Raw genomic sequence first — 19,716 nt, forward strand, 5'->3', positions numbered from 1 at the left:
GTGTTGGCCCTCCAGTCCTGTCTGTTGTCAAACAAAGTCTTATTTTAGCCACGCCCCTGCATTTTAGAGCAGAAAGTGAGGCTGCATCCCTGTCCTATGTGGCCACATCGTGAGCAGTTAGATCCCAATAATTTAAAGTAAATGTGTCCCAAACTCTGAAAATTAGTGTGCAACGTTTAAGAATCATCACAACCGAAACACACATACAGCTTCTGCAATTAAGTATGCGTTTTTGTGTTTTAATGAAAAAGTCTCTACAGCATTTCAGAGCTGTGTTTGCTGGTCATGTACTGGCTGTGTTTTTGAGCTCAAAATGAGCTAAAATTGTCACTACCAAAACAGTCACTACTGAAACAGTCACTACTGAAACATTTGGTAAGGTTTGGGTAGAGTTATGATTGGTTTGGTCATGACAAAATGAAAAAAAAACATAATGAAGGTATAGTGTCACTGAAAGATAAAGGATTTTATTCTAAATTCCAAAATCAATTGAGGGGCCAAAAGGTATTTAGTTCTGACTTTGAATCAGTTCAGTACAATAACCCACTGATGCTCAGCTTAAAAAGGGGGAAAATATACAAAACACACACCATTATTCCAGAGTTTAATATATCAGAGATTCTACGTTCACAATGTACACAAACAAAGACAGAAACAGAGTGTTTGTTCTTGCACAGAAGCTCACAATGAGACTAAAATTAAGACAGACTTTTCATACTTTGATAATGTTTGAAATGCATCCGTCATCCTCACAAACTAGTATGTTCGCTCGCTTTAACTCACTAGCAAGGTAGCTAGCAACCTTAGCAGGTAACCTATGTGGTCTGTATGATTATAATTTTGCCTTATCACTCGAACCATGTCAACACTGTCTACAGTTCTTTATAAAAGCAGATAATTTTATTATTATGTCAACTGTCATGGATTGAGAAAAGTGAAAGAGAGCTATAGTTTCTGCTCTCTACTCTCAGAAAGTTATGTTTGCCATTCATGAAGAAGACCAGTCTGTCGTTGCCTGATTGGCTAAATGCACTGCGATGGCCGCGTTCATTTGCATAAAGTTGAGACCTGCTGAAATTTTAACTAGAATCATCAGCCACAACTGCCTACTATATATATATATATATATATATATTATTTCAGTAATTAAAGAAGCAAGATGTAAATTTGAACAAATGGAGGAAAACTAGTTGATAAGTTATGAGCTAGTTTGAAGAACCAAGTTTCATTCTAAATGTCTCCTAGATTTCCCCCAAATATTGATGAGATCCAGATATGGATTTGTTCAATTTCTTCACTCGGACACTACATTTAATATAAAGATAATTGATTAGCTGAAGCAGATGTTGGATCATAATGACAAGTAATACTGGACTGCTGTGAGGAGAGGTTTAAAAATGGTTAAATGAACATGATCATATGCATAAAACACTACATATTACATTAATATTATTTGTATGTATTGTAATATTAGTGTTAGATCCTTAAGTTGTAACATTTGCAGGTGCTTAAAACCTGTATATATAAACACTGTTCTGTGTATATTAAGTCAAAGAGTCAACATAATGAACATAATTACCAATGAACAAGCTGTTGTTCTTCTTGTCCTCTGGTGGATGATCTTGTGGATGGGTTCTTCTGCTGAGGTAGTGGAGAACTCTGTGGAGATCTTCCCAAGCAGACAGTGATGCTGGACTGCTGGATCACCTCTTCAGATACAGGAGGAGATGAAGTGGAGAGATCATATGAGAGAGTCTGGTACAATCAGCAGAGCTGTAAGAGGGAGTGAACTGAGGTGTGTATTTCAGAGACTGTCCTCCAACACTCTGCCCACAGCACCCACTAGTGGACTCATGAGTGTACTAGTCGACTGTGCATCCCCTGGTATGTGTTCAGTCAGGAATTTAGATGTTTCACCAGGTTAATGTAAATTCTGTCATCATAATCCAGATTTTCTCACTATCAAAGCAGCTGATCTGACTGTTTGCTGTCATAGTGTAATATAGAGATCAGGGAACACAGCATATTTACACTTAATCAAGTGTAACTTTTGCAGCCAGATATTGATCAGATCTGGAAGAAAGTGAGGAGCAAAACAGAAAAGAGGCATTAATAAAAACACACTGTTTATTTATAAGGTGATTCTATTAATATTAAACATGTGCCGGAATATTCCCATTTACATTCCCAAATATTTTAACTAGAAAACAAGAGAATTATTAAATGTTGTGTATTTGTACATACATATATGTGATGTCATCATATATGTATGTTCTTCAGTCCTGAAGGGTCTCAGCTGGCTTCTCATGAAGCTGCTTGACAGATCACCAACAGTAAAAACACGCTCCACCAAACTACACCTCATATGGAACCACATCCTCACTCAGGACCTGGCACTGGCACCAAGACCATAAACAAAGGAGGTGAAGAAAGGTAGACTGTGGGATAATCTAAGGCTAAACCCGTGTCAATCAGCAGTTCCCAGCATTTTTCTCACTAATATTCAGGTTTTGTTGAGTAAAATCAACAAGCTATAACAAAATGTATTGTCAAAGAAAAAGTTAAAACATATACAAATCCTAATTTTGGACACTCTCACTCAGCAAAGTAATACAAAACTAATACAAAAGGTAATATGTAGTTCGTCGACCATCAATGTGAACACAGGAACACCTTCCTCTTTTCAGACAGCCTTTAGAGAGTATTGTACATGCTGCATTTTACGATGTTCAGCCCAGTGTTCACATTATTTATTAGAATGTGAAGCTAATTTGCTTTTGTATCCTGTGTTTCCACTCATGGGGGTCAAACTTTATGAATAGGTCTTCTTTACATCAATCTAAATGACTAAGCAGTGACTATACAGGTAAAGAACATTGTTTTCGTTTTGGTGCTTTAATGGGTTAACAGCTCCAGTATAACAGAGTGTTCTGTGCCTGACAGTGGAAGTCTTAAACACATTCTGTAGAGTGACATGTTAATTTCTTCAGATACAGCCTGGAGCATTTTAAAACCAACAGCACTTTCCCAAGGAATATGGTTGTGTACCAGAACAACATTCCACAGCTATAAGAGACCACACTACAAATGATAGAACCCACACAGAACACATATTCCTCAGGGTATGTACTCACCTAATAGGCAAATGAAACAGTATCTGTCCCTTTCCCACTGAGTTTGATTAATGTTTTTTTTTATATTAGTTGTGATGTGCTAAACTATTTGTGAGTTGGTGTTGGATCTGAACTCACGCCGCTCTCCTGCCATGTCATTCTGTGATTGTGGGTTACAGCATTCCCGCTCCAGTCAGGCCTTCACCAGTGACTGTTTATTCAGAGACTTAATCTACACTCAGGAACACTCTTTACAAGACTGCAACGCATAGAGAACCATATCTAAGATCAGGAACTCGCTCCACCAGACTGCAAAGATGGAGGCAAATGCACAAAGTGAGGATCAGCGTCTCTTCAAACATTTCTACTTAGTAGTCAATAATCTCCCAAGTAGTCACTAGACTACTACTAGTAGTCAAGTAATCACCCAAAACTGCCAGGCCAACACGTCTTATAGCTGAAAGGACTTGCTAAACACTGGAATTTGCAGCATAGACAGGTTACTCAGTGACACAAAACTCCCTCGTGGAAACATTCAGGATGCCCTGGACTGCTGATTTTGCTCACCCAGTGTGTGGAGCTGGCATAGGCACCAAGTCTGTAAACAAGTGTAGGGAAGCAAGGTGGACTTTAGGCTACTCTAAGGCTAAGTCCACCTCGACTACCGGTTCCCAGCATTTTTCTCTCTAATGCTTGACTTTTGCTGAATAAAATGGACAGTGTACAAGTCTGAAAAGAACTCATTATCACAGAAAAACTGGGTTAAAAACGTGCAAATCCTTCAGTAATTTTGGCAGCATATTAATACAACTACAAATGTAGGTTTGTACCGTCACCCATCAAAGTCCCCACAGGGACACCTCCCTCTTTTCAGGCGTCTTTCAGAGAGTATTATACATGCTGCATTTCACAGTGTTCAGACCAATGTTCATATTATTCATTAGAATATGGAACTACTTTGCTTGTATATCTAAACAAACTCATTCTTACACACATGGGGGCAGAACTTTCTGAATAGCACGTCATTACATAAAGCTAAATGGCTAATCGGTGACTAAACAATGAAATTACATTGTTTCAGATTTGGTGCTTTAATGCAGATTGAGTGTAGATTATCACTAACATGCCATGTTAGTGACAGCTTACTCTGGCAGCTCTGTCCTGAGAGATTTAATCTCTTTTCTTTATTAGTTCTGCTACTTTTCTTTTATTTCTTTCCTAGTTGTTATCTTTTCGTTCCTTCTTAATTTTGTCTTCTTTAGACACACCGTTTTTTTAGTTGCAAGTGGCATGTGACATCATATCTCGGCTCTCAGCATCTGAACTTTTTTATTGCCATCATGTTTCACTCTCCATCACTTTACCAATGTTCCACCAGTTTGTTAAATGTACACCCAGAAAAAACAGAGTGCTGGATCTTATTTAATCAAATTTTAAGAATGCCTGCAGTTTATCTGCCCTTCCTCCACTGGGTAGATCGGAACACAACCGGGTTCTACTAACTCCCACACATAGGCCTGTGGTCTTATGACAACTAGTGACAAAGAAGACAATCAGGAGTGGTCACCAGAGGCAGAGGAGACGCTACAGGTCTGCTTTGAGACCACAGACTGGCAGGTCTTGTGTGAATCAGCTTGTGGAGAAATTAACAAGACAACAGACTGCATCACTGATTATATCAATTGCTGCAAGGACACTATTGTTCCAGTCAGACGGGTCTGTTGTTTTCCCAACAACAAACCATGGATCACCAAAGACCTGAAGGAATTGTTGAAAAGTAGAAGCAGGCTTTTAGCCTGAAGGATAAAGAATTACAAAGGAGTGTGCAGAGATAGCTGAGGGTGAGACTGAGGGAGAATAAGGAGGCCTGCAGAAGGAAGCTGGAAGGGAGACTTTGACTTCTCAAATGGATTCAATACCATCCAACCTCTCATGCTGGGAGAGAAGATGGATAAAATGCAGGTGGACAAGTTCCTGATTTCATGGGTCTTGGACTACCTGTCTGGAAGTCCCCAGTATGTGCTGCTGGGAATCTTCCAGTCAGATCATCTGATCAGTAGCATTGGAGCACCACATGGAACTGTGCTCTCCTCTTTCCTCTTCACCCTGTACCACTGACTTCCAGTACAGGTCGAACCTCTGGCACCTTCATAATTTTTCTGACAACTCTGTGGTGGTCAGGTACATTAGGGATGGGTAGGAAGAAGAATATAGAAACCTTGTGAAAAGCTTTGTTGAATGGTATGCAAGAAACCATCTGCTCCTCAATGTCTCCAAGACCAAAGAGATGGCGGTGGACTTCAGGAGGAAGAGCACCATAATCAGTCCTGTTACCATCATGGGTCAGAATGTCAAGCTGGTAAACACCTACAAATACTTGGGTTTCCTGCTCGACAACAAACTGGACTGGGGGGCCAATTCATAGGCTGTGTACAGGAAGTGGATAAGCAGACTCTACTTTCTGAGAAGGCTCAGGTCCTTTAATTTGTAGAAGAAGAAAAGATCAGGTCTGAAAAGAACAGGTCCCAAAACCATGCAGCCCACCACAGCCAGACTGCACCATACAGAGAACCACATCTATACACAGGAACACACTCCATCAGACTGCACCACATAGAGAACCACATGTATACACAGGAACACTCTCTACTAGACTGCACCCCATAGTGTAGATTGAGTGTAGATTATCAGTACCAAGAGGAAGACACATGCACAATGCGAGTATCAGTGTGTCTTCAAATTTTGATACATAGTAGTCATTAATCTACAGTTCTTTTAACTTATTCACTCAAACCTGCCAGGAGAACATATCTTTTATCTAACACACCTCAATAAACATTGGAATTTTCTGCAAAGACTGGTTACTTGGTGACAAAGAACTCCCTCAGAAAATCTTCAGGAAGCCCTGGTCTGCTCATTTTGCTCACCCAGCTGCTTGAAGATGGCAGTGGCATGACCGTAAACAAAGGTGGGGAAGCAAGATGGACCTTGGGCCCCTCTGAGGCTAAACCCATCTTGACCACCAGTTCCCAGCAGTTTTCTCTTTAATGTTTGGTTTCGTGAATAAAATGGACAAGCTATAATTCTGAATAGAACTGATTATCATTATTATATTATGATATGTTATCATTATCATGATTATTATAAAAATGTGCAAATCCTTCCATAATTTTGAACACTGTTTCACAATGTTCAGCCCATCATTCACATTATTCATTCGAATTTGGAGCTAATTCACTCGTGGATCTTAACAAACCCATTTTAGCTGAAGTTCCTAAATAGTACTTCATGACATCAAGCTAAATGGCTAATTCATGAACAGACAGGTAAAGAACATTGTTTGGCTTTTGGTGCTTTAATGGGTTAACAGCTTCAGTATAACAGTGTTCTGTGCCTGACAGTGGAAGTCTTAAACACATTCTGTAGAGTGACATGTTAATTTCTTCAGATACAGCCTGGAGCATTTTAAAACCAACAGCACTTTCCCAAGGAATATGGTTGTGTACCAGAACAACATTCCACAGCTATAGGAGACCACACTACAAATGATAGAACCCACACAGAACACGTAGTCTTCAGGGTATGTACTCACCTAATATGCAATGAAACAGTATCTGTCACTTTCCCACTGAGATTGATGTTTTTTATATTAGTTGTGATGTGCTAAACTGTTTGTGAGTTGGTGTTGGATCTGAACTCACCGCACTCTCCTGCCATGTCATTCTGTGGTTGTGGGTTACAGCATTCCCGCTCCAGTCAGGCCTTCACCAGTGAGAGTTTATTCAGAGATCCAATACTAACATAACTGCCCTATTACAGTCCTTGTAGAGAACTTATGAGTTCTAGATCAGAATAGGCTATATATGGATAAACGGTCCTTGTTTGAGCGCTTAGTTCTCAGAGCGTCACTGTAAATCAGGCATTGGTTCAAATAAGCAAACAAATAAATAACATAGAATGAGAAACGTTAAGTTGGCTTCACAAAGCCAGTTAATAACTCTTTAAAAGTTAAAAGCTGTTGGCAACCCAGCTTGTTGCCAGGTACCAAGTGGTTGACTAAGTCTTGCTCGGCGGTTACTATGTAATACCAGGTGGTTGCTAAAGTGTTTACTTGGCGGTTGCCTAGGCGTTGCTTGGTCATTGCTATGCTATCCTAGCTGGTTGCATAGGTGTTTCTAGGCAGTTTAGGTATCCCATAAGTGCTTAAGTGTGTTCACTGTAAAGGATTTGTTGATTCATTTTTCTTTAATATGGAAGATAATAAAGTATTTCAGAATATTGTAGAAGTTTTATCAGAGTAAAATATGTTACAAAAACCTAAATATATTGCTGTCTTTTATTTTATTACTTGAAGTAAAACCTTTTGATGGTTTACCACTATCATGGCACATTGTTGATGATTACCATTAGATTTTATGTATTTTTAAGTCCATTTTTTAAAATAATTAAATAAATACATATGTCACCTGTATCACATTAGTCTACAATATCTACCTTATTTGAATGAATTTTTATGCATCAAAATAAAATCAATTTTTGACCTCTCAAAGTGTAAACTGTCAGATGGTATCTTCCTAAATAAAAAAAAATCAATGCTGAGGTCAGAAAAAAAAAGGTTTAACCAAATTTCAATAAAGGCTTATGTGAGTGTCCAAGCACAAAAACTAGTTTATGCAAAGTAGATTAGAGTGAAATATTTTTTTTTTTTTAATGCGGTCGCACCGCCTGATATTATATTGGTGATAAAATTACAGTTTTATGAAGACTATGAAACAAATTTCAATACACAGAATAGATTCCTGTAGAGACAAAAATGCAACTCCCATGCAATCTGGTGGAGAGTGTTCCTGAAAGTAGATGTTCCTGAGTGTAGATGTGGTTCTCTATGTGGTGCAGTCTGGTGGAGAGTGTACCTGAGTTTAGTTGTGGTTCTCTATGTGGTCTAGTCTGGTGGAAGGTGTACCTGAGTGTAGATGTGGTTCTTTATACGGTGCAGTCTGGTGGTGGCTATGGGCTGCATGGTCTCCAGAGCCTGGCCTTTTAGGCCTGCTCTTTTCTGCAGAAGGAGGAAGAGCTGTTAGAGACAGCATGTGACCAACCTCAGCTGGCTCTGCATCACCACTTAAGCCATTCTGAGGTCAAAAGAAACGCTTCATCCCAGTGTTTACCACCCCAAACGGATGGCCAGGTCGAGTGGTCTAATCAGACCGGAAGTTCGTTCATAAGGACGGTAAAAATTGGGATAAGTGGCTAGGACCCCTGTTGTTTCCAGTGTGAGCGGTCCCACCAGCGGTCCCACCAGCCTTCACTGGGATCTTTCCTTTTGAATTATTGTACAGAAGGAAGCCCCAAGAGCTTTGCTCAAAGAATATTGGGATGATGGACCTTTAAATAGCAACAGTGAAATTTAGTACATTCTTGAGCTGCGGCGAAAAAAAAAACTGTAATTCACCTAACTCGAATTTGCTCCAGGCTCAAGGACGTCAGAGCCGTGCCTACAACAGGGGCACTCAGCTGTGCAGCTTTTTACTGGAAGACGAAGTACTCATTTTGCTTCTTTCATTGAGCTCTAATTTGCTCGCCAAATGGCAAGGACCCTTTGAGGTCACACGGTTGACTATGAGGTAAGGTGGATGGACAGAGGCAGAACACTTCAGATGCACCACCTCAACCTAATAAAACTGTGAAGGAAGGTGGTCTCTGTTTCTCTGGTGATGGTCATTTAGGAGAGAACTAAGTTAAGACTGGAGCTCAATTATACTCCAGCCCCTTGTGGTGACCAGGTTACCAGGTTGCAAAAAGTGGTTTTCAATGTATGTTCACCTGTGCTTGGCTGCACTGACCGAAGTCCGGCAGCAACAACAAAGCTGAAAAGCTTTGCTTGGACTGAAAAGTCTGTAGTTCTGAAGCCACTGAAAAGTGGCCTGGTTTGATTATGGTATTTACTTTGTTTGGGAGTGTTCGAGCTTGAAATGAAAGAATATGGCTGCTGCAACACTCCTTGACCCCAGGGTAGCGCAGGGCATGCTATATTGGTGCCGAAACCCAGGAGAAGGATGGCAACGCACTGAGGGAGTCTCCAAGGCAGAAGAGGAGCCATCAAGACCCTGGTCCAGCTGCCACTGGCCAGCTGGTGGGAGCTGCAGGCTGCTTTTCATGATGCTGAAAAGCGATGGAAGCAGCTTGAGGAGCAGCATGTGGCGAACCATCAAATGGTCAGGAGCCTGCTGGTGGAGCGGCACATGTTTAATACAAATTTTATTACTTTATAAGTAAACAGTGTGTTTTTATTAATGCATCTTTTCTGTTCTGCTCCTCACTTTCTTCCAGATCTGATCAGTATCTGGATGCAGATGTTACATTTGATTAGGGTGAGTGTAAACAGGCTGTGTCCTCTGATCTCTATATTAGGTTATGACAGCAAACAGTCAGATCAGCTGCTTTAATAGTGAGAAAATCTGGATTATGATGACAGAATTTACATTAACCTGGTGAAACATCTAAATTCCTGACTGAACACATACCAGGGGATGCACAGTTGACTAGTACACTAATTACTCTACTAGTAGGCGATGTGGGCAGACTGTTGGAGGACAGTGTCTGAAACACACACCTCAGTTCACTCCTTCTTACAGCTCTGCTGATTGGACCAGACTCTCTCATACGATCTCTCCACTTCATCTCCTCCTGTATATAAAGAGGTGATCCAGCAGTCCAGCATCACTGTCTGCTTGGGAAGATCTCCACAGAGTTCTCCACCACCTCAGCAGAAGAACCCATCCACAAGATCATCCACCAGAGGATAAGAAGAACAACAGCTTGTTCACTGGTAATTATGTTCAGTATGTTGACTCTTTGACTTAATATACACAGAACAGTGTTTATATATACAGTGTACTGTGTAAAGGTTTTAGGCAACTGAAAATATTACAATTAAGGGATCTAAGTGTTTATTCGCTCAAAAAACGCTAATATTAGAATAAATTCAAAATATTAATGTAATATGAAATGTTTTATAGATGTCAGCATGTTCATTTAACCATTTTTAAACCTCTCCTCACAGCAGTCCAGTATTATTTGTCATTATGATCCAACACTTGCTTAGCTAATCAGTTCTTCATTATATTAAATGGAGTGTGATGGTGAAGAAATACGTATGGTTCCTTTATTTCTATAAGACATAGAAACGCCCACCAGCAGCGAGCAAAAGTACAAGGGTGGCATTTACACAATGATATTCTGCACCACCATCTCTGCTGCTCCCTAGAAAATATGTTCATGAAATTTTCCTAGAAATTCTTGTGAATATTGTTTATGCCACACTTTCGACAAACTATAACATTAGCTTTCATTTCAGAAGACTGTTTAGAATTTCACAGGAGACTGTTTGGAGTTTAAAAAGTAGAGTGTTTCAAACCTTCTTTCTCTAACCAGCTTCTACTGTATCAAATAAAACTGAACATCTAACAGCATCAAACACTCTGACAAAAGGGTCAGTTTATCAAAGACTTAACCAGTTAAGCTGTTTCTGTCTATGTTTGTGTACATTGTGATCTCTGATATATTAAACTCTATGACTGATCTACTGTGTCTGAAATTTCTCTGCAGTCTCTGTCGTCATGGCAATCAGGTGCTCCTCCTTGCTCCTTGGGATCATGTGTCTCCTCAGTGTCCAGCTAGCTGGTGAGAAAACACATCCATTCCACTGATATGCAGTCACATCATTACTGATTAAGGACTGAAGAAAATAGTGTGTGATTCTGAGAGAAATCAGTAACCAAACATTTCAGTACTGACTGTTTCAGTGACCATTTTAGATCATTTTGAGCTCAAAAATGCAGCCAGTACATGAGCAGAAAACACAGCTCTGAACAGCTGTTGACACATAAAAATATCATATTTTCAAAACAATGGGATTTCACTGTTTACCATGTGGCCATGAGGGACAGGGATGCAGCCTCACTTCCTGCTCTAAAATGCAGGGGCGTGGCTAAAATAAGTCTCTTACAAATTTCAAAAAGTTACCTACAAATGAACTCTTTGGCTTTTGTTGGAAAAAGTTGAGACATACTGCTCATGTACTGGTTGAGCCCAAATTAGTAAGTAGCATGCAGTACGAGACCCTCATGAATTTCCTCAGTACTCCAAAGAGACCTGGATGACGTGCTGCTCTGGAAAAACATTCCAGTACGCGGTTTGGGTTCCATGTTCTTTGTTTATATACTGCATCCAATAATGCCACACGGTCATTTCAGGAGGACGTAACCACGTGGTTTACTCTGAACAGTTTAATGGCAATAGTTTCTTTTTTATGTATACATAACAGAAATGAAAATGAATATTTTGTCCTGCTGCTGTTTGCTCTGGTCTTGTGGTGGGTTTGCTCACTTCATCTATTTAATTAAATTAACTTACTATGGGGTTAAAATAGTAGTTTACCAAAGTTTGCATCAACCACACAATCTGCTCAGCATCATCTAAAACTACCAACTACGACTGTAATGAAAATAAAATGATATGCAGAAAACAGGTTTACCACACAGACCGATCCAAAGCTGATATTGAAGTTTATTTTGGCCTTTGCTACTGAGTAGAAAACAGCACCCTGTCATGGTAACTTTAACGCTCAGCAGGCGTGGCGTGTTGCCAATGACCTGACCTGAAAAAAAACCTGAAAAGCAGCTAGCAACGGTTGCTAAGTAGTGATTAAAAGTTTAAGGAAAACATAACAGAGTTTCAGACGAGTCTGATTAGCTCAGTCCTGGACGTCTGGTCTGTGTATTGTAGAGCAGGTCACAGACAGATGTTACCAACATTTTTTTATCATAACAGTTTACCTGACTGTACTTTTTCAAACAGCCATTGTTTGTTTTCTTTTATATGCATATATTGATCCAGACCTTTAGCAAACAGTGTTTGCGTAGTGAAGTGACAAAAGCTTTTACAAATGGCTCAAGTTAAGACTTGAGTAATATTTAATGTTCAGCGCATTTCACACAAGTTTATTCCAAAGAAACAATTTAAGTTGAGTATTTTTTCTACAAATTCTTATTTAGATTAGACTAATCACGTCACAAGAGGTACACTATACGGTACTGGGACACCTACACATCACACCTACAGGAGCTTGTATGAATCCCATTCTAAATCCATAGGCATTGATATGGAGTTCATCCCCCTTTGTAGCTCCAACAGCTTCCACTCTTCTGGGAAGCTTCTACAAGATTTTGGAGATTGTGGGCATTTTTGCCCAATCGGCCTAGACAGCATCAGGCACTGATGTTGGATGTTAAGACTTGGTTAGGAATAGAAATTGAAAAGGTGCTCAGTGGGGTTGAGTTCAGGGCTGTGTGAGGGCCACTGGAGTTCCTCCACACCAAACCGGTCACTCCATGTCTTTCGCTCAGTCATGCTGGAACAGGAAAGGCTCTTCCCCAAACTGCTGACACAGAGCTGGAAGCAGATAACTGTGTAAAATGTCATTGTGCTTTAGCATCAACATCACCCTTCACTGGAACTAATGAGCTCAAACCCTTTTTAGCGTTCTTTTGATATTCTGTTGCAGCACTGTCTGTTGTGGTGTTCAAAAACACTGAGTATAACAGCAAAGCAAAAGTCATTGAGGCTTAGAAATGAGCGAAATGAGGCTTTGTGTTTTCTCCAAAACAAATAATGTTTTCATCTTGGATGCATTCTCAGTTTGAAACTGAAATACAGCTACACCATGAAAATGATCTACTTAGCTAGAAGCCTTTAATGAAACGTGCCAAGTTAATGTCCAAGGAGTTTATAAACTGTTGAATGTCTGTAGGTTTGAAACACAACATCCGAAATTCCCAGATAAAGTAACAGTGTAGGGTTTGTATTTTTACCTAATTTGCCATTTTTTTAGATATTCAAACTCTCACAACCTGTTGTTAATGCAGACACTGCAGTAGGTAAACCGCTTGTCAAAGGCTCTGGATGGAAGCTGCATGGATCACACATATACAAATTTTTTGGCAATGGAAGCTCATGGAAGGAGGCTGAGGTACCTTTATTCAGTGCTGTTTCTACAGGTGTTCAGGCTAAACCACCATATTTTGTGCAAAATGTCCTTCAGGTGGACTGTTCTGTGTTAGATGGCCTGAGCAGTAAAGCAGTTTGAGTTGATTTTATGTTTTACTTTTTATCTTTAAATGAGTTTGATGTTTTAGTTTTAAAAATATAATGTTGTTATTAATGTTTAGTATTTTAGTAGTAGTTTAGTACTTTGTAGAAAATCCAACATTTAAAAGTAAACACCCAAACAGGTTGGAATAAACTAAATGTCCATCTTGGTAAAATCTCTCTATAAATTCTTTCTGTAGAATGTTTGTATAGAATCTGGTGCCATTCTGACTTCAGTGCATAATAATAATGAAGACAAGTTCATTAAGGGTCTGATTCAACTTCACACTGGTGAAGATCGCCCCACGTGGCTCGGAGGCAAAAAGAGTGTAAGTGTGTTTGAGTTAGTGCTGAATCTCTCCCAGTGTTCTGTGTGCTCAGTCTCTTTTCTCTGGAACAGTCGACACTCATTTCAGATTGCTCTTCTTCAGGATGCTGGTCGCTGGGTTTGGTCTGATGGCTCTGATTTTGACTTCTCTAAATGGACCCCGAGGCCAGCCAGATGGCTCTGGACGCTGTTTGCAGACCAACTACAATGGTAACAATTTTCTGGGTCTTCTTCTTATTGTTATTGGTTTCCTCACGCTCTACTGCTGGCTACATGCTCATCTCACTGAGACATGTTCCTAGCACAATCCTTTTAACGTTATTTATGATTGATAAATGCATTTATTATAGCATTATGCTTCCATTACCATCTTTTCCACTCTATGCTTTTATGATTATTGTTGTATTTCATTGGAATATTGTTTTTTGTATTTATTAGTTCATATTTCATGGAACTCTTTGCACTGTTCTTGTAGGAGGCTGGGATGATCTTGGTTGCACTGAGGAACAATCTTTTGTCTGTGCCAGACGGGCCTGGAAATGGTGTGTTTTCCTTATTTCTGCATTGCACAGCATGCCATAGAAAGTTGTTATTGACATTCTTTTATTCTAACAAATTATATGCAAATACTGATCCTGATACTGATCCAGACCTTAAGCGATGATCAGGCGTTGCTGGACTGGGTGTGAAAGAATAGCAGTGCTATTAGATAGAGAAGTAATAAAATAATAATAATAATAATAATAATAACAAACACTGTGTGTGTGTGTGTGTGTGTGTGTGTGTGTGTGTGTGTTTGTATGCTCACATCACTCAAAGAATATAATTATTACAAGTTTAAAAAGTTTTTTGCAATGTGAAAGTGTTGTTCTATTGTAACAAGCCTGACATCTTAACAATAGAAGAACCTTTTCTGGTGCTTTACAGAACCCTTTTTAAAAAGGTTCTATGTAGAGCCATCTTGTAACACCTGTTCACTCTTTGTCCTGGTCTTTCTCTCTTTTTGCCTTGTTCTTGGTTTCCCAGTGCTGTGTGTTTTTTTTTGTTTTTTTTTGTTTTTTTATGTCTGCCATGTGTCTTCACCTGTTCTTTGTCTCCTAGCCCTGCCCTTTCATAGGTCTCAGGTGTTTCTCGTTGTCTGCTGGTATTTATACCCCTGTGTTTGCTCAGTCCCTTTGTCTTGCATTGTCTATATATCCAGTTGCTGTTGCCTGTTTCTCTGGTTGTAGGTTTTGTTTCTTGTTTAGTTCTGTTTTACTTTGTTTTGCCTTGTCATGGATTTATCTGTTCCGGTCACCTCTGCCACTGTATTTTTTAAACTCTGTTGGATCTCACTTAAATAAAAGCAACTTGCACTTGCATCCTGCCTCAGCACCTCCTACATTACACATCTACTGTACATTCTCCATTGAATCTGAAGAACCCTTTCATGATGCAAAGAACCCTTAGTCCCATGGAAAGTGTTCCTTTAGCATTCATGGTGCTATGTAGAACCAATTTCTTCACCAAAGAACCACTGAAGAACCTTCATTATTGAGTATATACATTTGGGGGAAAAATAGTGTAAACCATATCTTTGAAGCCCAGACTTTTTGGGTTGTTTGACAGTTGTGCCACTTCTTGGCGATGATGCTTTCAGCCTGATATTTGCTTTCTAAAACATAGTGAGTTTATGGCTTGCATTAACATGTGTTTTGTGTCCAGATTGTATCTGGATGTACTATTACCTGTTATGATATGAGTCAACAAGCTTGGCTTGGATGATTCCATCAGCCTGGAGTGCAGGGAGGCTCTTGGTTCAGGACTAACTTCAGTTTTGTGTATCCCTCATCTTTCATTTTGTTGTTTGTCCCCTCACTCCGCTGGTCAGCACTCAGCCGACACATTTCTGCTCACATAATTGGATTCAGATATCAAAATCACATTTTGTTATGCTCAAGGTCCGCCTCTGACCACCTCTGAATGTGTTTGGAGTGATCTGAACGTAATCTGCTCACACTGTGTGCTGGGGACGGCTTCTCATGCGCTTGAGTGGAATCCAAAAGAGATCCCACCACCAAAACACATGTTCCATGTGAGGTGTAAACAGACCCAGTGTAGCCCAATGCTTCTATCAATTTGACAATCTCGAATTTGATCTAATGGACTTTCTTTCTTGTTTTAGATGGTTTGGAAAGCCTGAACTGACCTGACCTGTTCCTTCCAGCACTCTTCTGCATGTATTAGAAATCACATATAATAATCAACGCTTTAGCTTTGAGAGCCCCAGATATTAAACATAAAAGATTATTATGATCATTTGTTTTCAGTTTCTATATGTGGTCTAAAAACAACATCACTATAATCTGTGTGTACAAGGGGCTGTGATTGATTTCAAATAAAATTCAGCATTGCATAATTCCTGCTTCCTGACTGATTCATCACCCATCTGTATTATTAGTCTTCTTACTAAGAAGAGTTGGTCAGTATATTCCAGGGCCCATGTACTGTACAGTAGAATGTTGTCCCTATTTTACTGTAATGCTCTGATACTGAATTTGATGTATTACACAGCATCTGATTTCTTCATATAACTTAATTATGAGCTTTTATCTGAAATACCCATTTATGGTTGCTGAATGTTGTAATATAATCTCCCTCAGCTGCCTTACTCTGTCATTATTATACATTCATTCATCAGGTACAGTGTGCTACACAGATTCATTCACAAAAATACAACAAAGATCAAACGCTCCTACAGTTCCTACAGTTCTTTAGAGGCAAAAGCAACATCTGTTTTCATTCCAAAACAGATATTTAAATAAATCACAATAGCTTTACGTAGAATTCCAGGTTTTTTTTTTATTATTATTTCTGCATAATTCAATGAGTATTCAATGATTAACTATGTGAGATTTACATGGTTAAAAGTAAACAATTCAGGGGTCCCAAGTGGAAGTAAGCATTGGCTCTATCATCAGGAGATGGTAGTTCGATCCCCTTCGATCCCCAGTTGTCCACAGTTGCTCTCCCAGGGTGGGCAGGGTGGTTTCTTGCCACCCCCCAACACCCAGCGCAAGGCTGTACCACCACAAATTTGCATGTTTGGTCAGCCCATTAGAATAATAATGACATCTTGGTTTGGTGATCCTAGGGTCAAAGGTCAAGGAGAAATGGCCCTCTGAATAGTTAGGTTTATGGTAAGGGAGGGTGTGGCAAACTGGGATGCCATGTCCAAATTTAGTGACTCTAAGTCAAAACGTCCCTTAAAGCCTTTGACAATGTGAGGCCTTATAGAAGACAATGGGTGGATGACATTTGCATTGTGAGGCCTGGAGAGACAGGGCAAGATGAGAGGATCACCTGCTTTAGTACTCCCAGGGCGTTTTGGTACTTCTTTCCTCTAACAGTCATAGAAAAATGGGTTAAATGCAAAGTTTACCACACAAAGTAATGTAGACCTGTTTCCTGATGAAAAAAAGAAAAATCACATTTTGCAGTATAAGAGCATATGAATCTTAAAACCTTATAGAAGACAATGGGTGCACAACACTCAGGGTGAGGTTGGAGGGTCACCAAAGTTGGAGCATGTTGTCAGCCCAAGGGGATGCAGCACATATTCAAATTTGGTGACTTTTGACCAAAGGTCAAGGAAATACGACCCCTAGACATATTTGTATTCCCAGGGTGCTTTAGACCTCCTTTCCCCTAACATCTAAAATAAAAATTTGTGAAATGCGAAGTTGACACCACAATTGTGTTGACAGGCTTAAGCCTGACCAATTAGATGTCCTGGTCTCGGATCAGAGTCTCAATCCGATCTCACCCTCTGAACCTATACCTTGGATAAGAATTAGGTCTCTATGGCCCCTGGACACTTGATATATTTTGAATAGAGTCCTATTGGAGTCTAGGGTTAGCTTACTGCCAGTAGCAGTGCCAGTAACCCATTTTTGCATGTCCAGGACATTATACTACTCCCAGGACACTTTGGTATTACTTTTCTCTAACACTTTGAAAAAATTTTGAAACACAGAATTGACACCACATTTGTGTCAGTGGCTTAAGTTGAGCTCACTGGTGCAGGTCTCAGGCCTCTAAGACCTTCCAAAACCTACTTCCCATTCCTGACCACTTAGAGGTCCGGCACTCCGATGTCATCCGGCACATCCCCCTGACCTCACACATTGATTCTCTTCCCAGTCTGACCCCCTGGCCCCAGATCTAGGTCTATGACTTGGCCTACATGGCCTCTATGATCTCTGAACACTTTGGTACTCCTGAACTGCTGTGCTTTGGACGATTCTAGCATTGGCCCACTGCCAGATACAGTGATCGAAGCCCACTTTGGTACTCTCAGGCTGCTTTGGTACTGGCTGCTTTTGGTCTTTTCAAAAGCCACAATTGTGTCAAATAGTTCGTCAAGCTCATTGGTGTAGACTCTCAGGTCTCTAGGCTCTACCCAAATCTACTCCCAGTACCTGAACACTTAAGGGTTCAATGCTTTGAGGTGTAATCCACCACATTCCCCTGACTTCACACATCAAATCCCAACCTGCAGTGGTGGGCTAGGCTATGAATACACAAAAGTTTGTAGGTTGTAGGATCACCAAACTTGACAAAATGCATCAACCTCTAGGATGACTCTAGGTTAAAAGGTTCAGGAGATACAGCCTTATCTGTACAAATTTTGGCCTAGACCATGACCCTGCAGAACATATCTATCTAGTGAGGGAAAGTCGAAGGACCACCAAACTTGCCATAACTTATCCACCCACTAGCACTCTAATCTCATCCAAATGTGGTGACTGTAAGTTCAAAGAACAAGCAGAAACTGCCTTATCTATATGATTTTTGGTCTCGGCTGTGAACCTTTACAACTACTGGTCTAACAAAGGGTTGAAAAGTCATGGAGCCACAAAACTTGACAAACACAATTGTCCCAACAACACAATATCCATATCAGAATTTGTAAGGTCAAAGGTCAAGATATAGCCTTATCCATACAGTGATTGCAATGTTGGCCTAGCCCATGAATAGGCAAACACAATTAGTTAACCTAAAGCAGACTATAAAGTTGGTGGAAGGTTGTAGGTCCACCAACCTTTAGAACCTTTAGAACCTTTATCATCCAATCAGCACACTAACATCACACAAATTTGATAACTTTACGTTGATAGGTTGAGGAGATACAGCGAATAGGCAGGAGTAAATATAAAGTGGACTAGAAAGGTGGGGGAAGGTCATAGGACCACCAAATACCGAGGTATGACCTTTTCTGTGCAGCAGATGTACTTGGGGTCTAAGCCTTGAATGGTCACAGCACAACATAAAGCAGTTTAACAAATTGTGAGAAGGTCATAGAGCCACCAAACTTGGCAATATTTCACAAATCACAAGCACACTAACCTCATCCAAATTTGTTAACTCTAGGTTCAAAGGCCCAGCAGAAACAACTCTAACCATATGAATATTTGCCTAGGCAATGACCCTGCAGACTGTATTGTATGAGGTCTAGCAAGGGGAAACAAATCAAAGAGCCACATAACTTGACATCATGATCATCCCAACAGTACCATAACCATATCCAAATCTGGTGACTGTAGGGTCAAAGGTCAAAGAGATACAGTCTTATCCATACAGTGGCTGCAATTGGGCCCTAGGCCATGAACAGGTAGAAGTTAACATGAAGTGGATTATAAAAATGGTAACCAAAAGTGGTCTAGTGAGTTAGGATAAGGACAAAGGGCCATCAAACTTGGCAAAATGTATCATGCTACTAGCATGCTAAACTTTTCCAAATTTGGTCACTCTAGATTCAAAGGTCCAGGACCTTATCTGTACAAACTTTCGCCTGGGCTGTGACCCTGTAGAATGCATTGTATAAGGTCTAGTGAGGGGGAGTTGGTCATAGAGCCACATAACTTGACACACTTGACTGCCCCAAAAGTAAGATAAACATATCCAAATTTAGTGTAGGGTCAAAGGTAAAAGAGACACATCCTTAGCTGTACGGTGGCTGTATATGATTACCATACCCAAATTCAGTGACTCTAAGCCAAAAGGTCAGAGAGATCTGATCCTTAAGGCCTTTAATAATGTTGGGCCTTATACTGGATAAGTCAATGGTTGGTCTCTATCTTATGG

At 40.0% G+C, this 19,716-nt stretch overlaps 1 protein-coding gene across 1 annotated transcript; it reads left to right on the forward strand.

Moving 5' to 3' along the window:
* The first annotated feature begins 9,813 nt into the window (after window positions 1-9,813).
* LOC118802241 (galactose-specific lectin nattectin-like) lies at window positions 9,814-15,881 on the forward strand. The gene is made up of 7 exons (XM_036562726.1): window positions 9,814-9,942; window positions 10,722-10,796; window positions 13,040-13,143; window positions 13,463-13,591; window positions 13,694-13,800; window positions 14,066-14,132; window positions 15,755-15,881. Exons 2-6 carry the CDS (start codon window positions 10,733-10,735, stop codon window positions 14,076-14,078), a joined length of 417 nt encoding a protein of 138 aa, XP_036418619.1. The 5' UTR covers window positions 9,814-9,942; window positions 10,722-10,732; the 3' UTR covers window positions 14,079-14,132; window positions 15,755-15,881.
* The last annotated feature ends 3,835 nt before the right edge of the window (window positions 15,882-19,716 follow it).

Source organism: Colossoma macropomum, unplaced genomic scaffold (assembly GCF_904425465.1).
Source record: "Colossoma macropomum unplaced genomic scaffold, Colossoma_macropomum, whole genome shotgun sequence".
In the NCBI taxonomy this organism is placed as follows: domain Eukaryota; kingdom Metazoa; phylum Chordata; class Actinopteri; order Characiformes; family Serrasalmidae; genus Colossoma; species Colossoma macropomum.

Excerpts from the sequence above, each read along its gene's own strand:
- LOC118802241 (XM_036562726.1), top strand. The coding sequence starts at position 10,733 with ATGGCAATCAGGTGCTCCTCCTTGCTCCTTGGGATCATGTGTCTCCTC. Across the intron at positions 13,144-13,462 it reads GCTCATGGAAGGAGGCTGAG|AATGTTTGTATAGAATCTGG; the intron begins GTACCTTTATTC and ends TTCTTTCTGTAG. Across the intron at positions 13,592-13,693 it reads GGCTCGGAGGCAAAAAGAGT|GATGCTGGTCGCTGGGTTTG; the intron begins GTAAGTGTGTTT and ends GCTCTTCTTCAG.